This window comes from Apis dorsata, unplaced genomic scaffold (assembly GCF_000469605.1).
Source record: "Apis dorsata unplaced genomic scaffold, Apis dorsata 1.3 scaffold_74, whole genome shotgun sequence".
In the NCBI taxonomy this organism is placed as follows: Eukaryota; Metazoa; Arthropoda; class Insecta; order Hymenoptera; family Apidae; genus Apis; species Apis dorsata.
Genome location: NW_006263372.1, coordinates 3,314,499 through 3,321,144, shown reverse-complemented (window position 1 = coordinate 3,321,144; position 6,646 = coordinate 3,314,499). Strand labels below are relative to the sequence as shown.

The following is a 6,646-nucleotide window of genomic DNA, read 5'->3' as shown; positions in this document are numbered from 1 at the left end:
ATATATATATATATATATATATATATATACACTGGGGGAAACTGGCGTGCATATGAAAGTTCTCGATTCTATTTATCCGAGAGTTAGTTTTCATTTTAAATGAGAATTTTGTATACAACTCGAGTCAAAAGCTTAAAGAAGATCAATTTCATCGTAATTAAAATTTAAAAGAGAAATCAAAAATAAAAAAAAAGAAAAAAAGAAAGAAAGAAAAAAATGCAGAGAATTAATTGTATCGAGAAACGCGATCATAATTAGGGCGCGCGAAAATTTCTACGATTTTCAATTATTAGAAATAAATTACAGGCGCAATATGCGTTAAAAGTAAGCGCACAATGCGCATGTATGTCAGTCGGGACAAGAACCCCGGAGTGCCGCATGACTCGTAACTACTGCTGTGAATTAACAGCTGATTTTCCGCATACAAGTATTATATACGCGTTGCATTCAAATATCGTAACGAACGAGTAAATTGCTTTCAGAAACGGAAAATTTATACAAATGTTGGATTGTTTCGACAAATCGCGTCACAAGATGAAGCAAATGTAAATATTTTAATAATACTAAAAGATACAATGACTTTTGAATACATGTATCTTTTCCGCTAATAAATTGATAATTGTTTTTATCTATGCATACATGAAATGTACATTTTACAATTACGTCAACGAAGCTTAAAATATTAATTATTTTTAGATTTTGAATATATAAATAGATACGTACGTAATTAGTTGATAATTATTTGAAAAATATTTTCTATACGATTTAAAATTCTTCAATTTTGACTCGATATCAAAACTATTTCTTTGAACAATATTAGCTCACTCGAGCGTCATATAACATATGTTTCTACATTATCTATCCAAAATATCAAGTGACGAACCATATGCGCCTGGATGGAAAGAATTATCGGTCCCGGCGCTCAAAAAGTTATCAAATAAATTACAATGTACAAAAATGAAGGAACGAAAAAAATCTTTGTAAAAGATAAAACCGTCGTCAAGTTTAAAAAGTTGAAAAGAAAATAGACAGAAAATTTAAATTTTTAAAATGAGACGCATAAATCACAAACTTTGCTCAAAATATTAAAAAAACATATACATATATATATATATTCATCGCGATAATTAAAACGAAACAAATCTTCTATACTTGCGTTCCGTATAATAATAATAATAACTTTAAATCGAAAAAGAAGGAAGAGAGAGAGAGAGAAAGAGAGGCGAACGTACGAAGGGAGAGCCAAGAGCCGTAGAGTTCATCGTGTATCTTCCAATTAAACGATAACAGGCGTCAGCTGATATTTGCAACGTCATAGAGAAGCAACCGTATAAGGGCAAACTAAAGCGGTCAGTGTCACACGGTGTGGACTATGGGCGAGACAAACGATTAAAGCACCGACATGACTAGGCATACGAGGCGGATCGAGCGGGTCTAGTTTAACGGCGTGGGATCGGCCGACGACTTTCACATGCTAAAATTAGTCGGACAACGCCGCGCGACAATTCGTAAAAGCCGCCGCCGCCGCCTAACCCGTCGTCGTTGTCGGCATTGCGTAATATTCTAGTACATTCACGCGAAAACGATTGGGCTTTATTGGCGAATTCACCTTACCAAAGAGAAACAGGTTACCGTTTCCGGTCCACGTGTTAACCTTAGTAGGAGCGACATCCTGTTAAGGACACATCGTCAGCCACTAACGTGACCGTACGCGGCGAAACATTACGCCCATAAAATAAATTATTCTCGCCTTAACGGTACCTAATGAGATCGTTTATTGCTCGAATATATGCAATAAACTATACCTATGTTTTTCCTTGATTGGAAAATGACATGAACGTGAGTTTCCCAACAACTGTTGCAAATAATCGATTTAAATATAAGTGTACGTATACTTTCCGAGTCATATTTTTTAGAGAAAAAAAATTCTTGCGATAGAAATTATCTAATATCTGATGGTCGTAAAATCTGTCTTACTGAAAAAAAAAAAAAAATATTGCATATATACAATATTGAATTAACTTCATTCTAGATCAATTATTCATTTCATTCATTCATTATTGGTTATTAACAGTGATGATTTTATTTTTATTATTGATATTAAGTATTTTTGATCGAGTGTAATATCGAATGAATAAATTAAATTGTTAAAAATTAAAGAAACAATTTTTTTTTGTCATCTCATTGTCTCATCAAACACATACCATTCAGAATGACGAATGAAAGAATGTATCGGATGAATGAAGTGTTGCAGAATAGTATTATTTAAAAACCGTACATCACTCGTGCAGTACGTAGTATGCTCATTATCAATCTTAATCACGTGCAAAAAGTACAGCATAAGAATAATTTTTTATACGCATTGCACATTTTGCATTCAATCGGATTAGTCGTTCTAATAGAGAAAAAAAATGTTATGTTGGAATTAATTGTGAATGATTAATCTTACGAAAGAGAAAACAAAAACAAAAGATAAAATAAAAATAAAAAAAATTAAAGGAAGAAAATTATTTATAAATATCAACTTCTTCCTTTTTGTACGTGCAAATGATGGCTAATATGACTACAATTCGAGAGATTAACTCTTTGAATTCATTCTATATATGTATTTATAATAGTATTATCTAAAAAGGGATTGGTCAAACGTTCAATAATCATTACGAATTCAAAGAGTCAAGTTATTTTGATGAGGTAAGCCAAAAAGAGATGATATGTAAGCCGAAGATTAATTCTTCCTCCAGCACAGGTAACTTATTGGAGGAAGCGTAACAGATATCGCGTTTGATATGGTAAAGCTTCTAAAACTACTGAAAGATGATGATGATACAAATATATGCTTTCGTTTGAAGAAACCTGCACCGATCATAAACTAAATCAATCATACACTCTTCTCCATCCTATGAAAAATATCCTAAATTAACTTTTATTCTGTTCAGACAATTCGATTTTGATCGAACATTTCAAAGTTTTTATAGGAATCGTTCATTGCTTCTCATGCCAAAATTTTCTCATAAATTCGTCATAAATTTGAAACGAGAAAACGATGATGAACTTTGTACAAGGATGATTCCCGATAGCAGAATAATTAATAGATTATCGAATGAGGAGGAACACAATGCCAACCACTTACCTTAGAAAGTTTCTCGCCCTCGTGGTGCGGCAGCAACGTCCTCAGAGACTGGAAACCGGCGTTAATACTTTGCATCCGACGTCGTTCATTGCTGTTGGCGATTTCTCGCCGCATACGCTTCTCCTGCTCCATGTGGCTTCGCGGTGTCACACGGCCGACGTTGCTGGTACTATTTCCGTTGCTCAGCGCAACGTTTTGACCAGCAACACGGCGAGATACTGCGCCGTTGCTCTTTGATTGCTGTTGCTGTTGCTCTTGCGAATCAACGACCTCGGCGATCGTCACGCTCGTGGCCACCGAGCCCTCCTCCACTGTTCCAATGCTTCTGCAAAAATATTAATTATATAATATATGTAGAAATTAATACGAGACAAAGGATAATAACAAGTATCAGATGGAAAATTTATTATTCTGCAAACATTGTAAGGACAAGCAAACATTCGTTTGATGGCGCGCAACAAGCGCCGGTTGCAGTCTCTCGAAAAAACGTTTTGGCGTGGCAACCAAAGAGATACAAAATCAAAGAGGACACTGACACCGACCGGCGTGCACATATCTCTCTCTGTATGCGCCCCATATGACGCATCCACGTTTCGCCGAGTTTTGTGGTGGTGTCTGAATATTTGATTTACCAAGTAGATACCAAAGTGAGAGATATACACCGTGCAGAAACCAACGCGCAGACGGAAATATAAAAAAAAAAAAACGGCTGTCTGTCTGGATCCAAGGGCTTTTAAGAAAATTGAAAGCGTCTACCACGTTGTATCACGTTGTTTCAACTACATAGAAGCCACGGATTTATCGACAGTTAAATTCGCGGTCAATGAAGCGAGACGTCATTGTCGTTCTGTGGTTACAGTTTCAAAGGTTCTGCTAAGCCTGCACGCAATGCCACGCCACGTAAAATTATTCCTATGTCTCCTTGCACAATCTCTTTCTTTTTTAAATTCTTTTTACAATCCCGTGCAACGAAAATTTCTATACACGTATGTGTGTTTCAATGTCAACGTTTCGTGTTTCGCAATGATTTGCCGAGATTAAAATATTCTTTTTCCAATGTTTTTCCAACAATGGGTATACAAGAAAAATAATTAAACGAGATTGTAGATATCCGAGACAATGTTGGCTGAGAATTTTTTTATATCTGCATAAAAATAAATATAATTTGCATTTATATAATAAATTATAATCTTTTTCATTTATTTAAATGTGATAAGAAATAATTGCAACGTTAGAAGAGTTTTTAAGTATCAACGTATTCTTACAAAAGTTAGAGAAATGTAAACAAATATCTTTGATTTCGTTTATCATGAAGTAATTATTAATGAAAGAGAGATCCATATTCGGGGAAAATTAACAATTGAACGAAACGATGTACCATTGCAATAGCAAACGAAGAGATAAACGTTTCTCTGAAGAAACGGTGGCAGAAGAATGGAAAAGAAAGACGAGAAATAAGTGATGCAGCCTCCACTAGGAAACATCTGGTAAAATTACACGGAGACGTGGCGGAGACGATAGAGAGAAAGAGAAAAGAGGGAAAAGATTGGAATGGCGGATGTGAGATGAGTCAGCAGGGAAAGACCGTGACCTTGTGCCCTGCTCTCTGAAACATTCGTTCAGCGCGTGCCGATAATAGAAGTGGAATATATCCATATGTATATACGTGTAATATAAAGAAAACTGTATGAGTGCACATACCATACGCATAACGTAACGAAACGATAATTTTATAAAAATAAAAAGAATTCATAAAATCAGAACACGATCTTATCTTGATACTTAATATCGTATATCTCAATTCGATTTACAAGCGATAATTTTTCTATCTAAATGGGGTAACAGTATTATATTCAAAAAATTTTTCGTTGTTTAAAACATCTAGAGATATCTTTCTCGTACAATCTTTGAACTTCGAGTATTTAGATTTATATCGATATGATTGATACAATTGAATTAATTGAAATGAAAATAATTAAAGAAAAAATATTATACGTGTACAAGATGTTTCGAAATATAAGAATAATCTAAATGAAGCATAAGAATAATCTAAAAATGAAAAATATATATATATATGAATGTAAAGCTCGGGAGAATATGAACGAGTGCCATATTGATCAACGCCTGATGAAGTCATTGGACTTCCTACAGGATATGGAATAATAACACGTGGTCCATGCTGCGGAATTCCACATGGTACTCTCCCATCGAGTGGTTACATTAGATCAGCTGGTACGCCGACGGCTTACTGGCTGGATGGTTGGCTGCTGTGACGTCAGCTCGTTCGTCGGATACCCGCTGAGTTCTCTCGGATCAGTTCCGTAGAAGTAGGTCGACTAAGTAGGTGGCTACCTTCCTTTTCATCGTAGATCTACATATATATATATACACACATGTACATATACATGTATTGTTCTTTCAAAAGAAGATTCATCCGGTTAACGAGCCGTTGCTAATAGATACGAAAATTTCAGACCCGCATCGCCCACGCTACTTAAAGCTTAGAACACCATCGTCGCTATCGTCATCCGAAAAGAATGTCGGCCCCTGAACGAAGGAATCGTTTGTCGCTCTTGTACGATCTACCTGAAAATAATCTATGACGTTCTTTTTTTTCTTTTTTTTTTTTTTGTAAGTTAACAAGATTACGTCGCTACTCCGATTTCAAGTTGACGATATAATTTCTATGAAACTCGAGTTTATCGTATCATACATGTTCGTTGAACAAGCGTTATCGTATCAGATAATAATGGCGATGTTGAAATTGAATGACTTTTTTCAAAAGATTATTCGTATAAGACGGATGCTGGATCCGTAGAATATCAGTAAAAAATTTGAAAAGTGAAAAATCATGAAATTGAATTTCAAAAATTTCGATTCACGATAGAATTTGTTTTGCAACTATTATATAAGAGATTATATATGTATTGACTAATATTACTATATTATCATTATTGAGCTAATATTTTGAAAACTTCGAATTACGTAACTATACAACTCCAATATTTTCTTCTCGAACGTATGTAACATATATGTAAATATGTAATGTTAAAAAAATACGCAGAAAAATCAAATTTGCACGAAATCATAACGAGTGGCCGAGAATTAAATTCAACTACTGTCATCAATATATATATATATAATATCGCGTAAAGATAAAAGAAATTTCCGATATACATCATCAAAGATATATCCAGTCTCTCGTTGATCGTTCGAACAACGAAACGAGAAGAACATAGGCATGGAGGCGTGCGAATGTTTTCACGCGGCATACGTGCAGACGCGGGCGCGCGAGCGCGCGCGCGCGAAAAAACAGCTAAATACGCCGCGGAATTGCGCCTATATACGCGCACACGGATGTTCGAATCTGGTGCCACGTCCGCGTTCCGCGTGTGTGTGGTGCTAGGTGCTCTCGCGCACGCGCGGCTGTGTATTAGTGAGAGAGCCGCGAGAGAGAGACATGCGGATTGTGCGGTTGTGTGTCGGCGACGCGCCGCTCTCGGTCGGCTCGCGTGA

General features: G+C 35.7%; 1 protein-coding gene across 1 annotated transcript in view; it reads right to left on the bottom strand.

Annotated features, from left to right (window-relative positions):
- LOC102674425 overlaps positions 1–6,646 on the bottom strand; it is a 134,686-nt gene that overhangs the window by 114,671 nt on the left and 13,369 nt on the right. Inside the window, exon 2 of the mRNA XM_031508046.1 lies at positions 3,131–3,455. Within this exon, the coding sequence (XP_031363906.1) occupies positions 3,131–3,455 (325 nt within the window). The remainder of the gene's footprint in view (positions 1–3,130; positions 3,456–6,646) is intronic.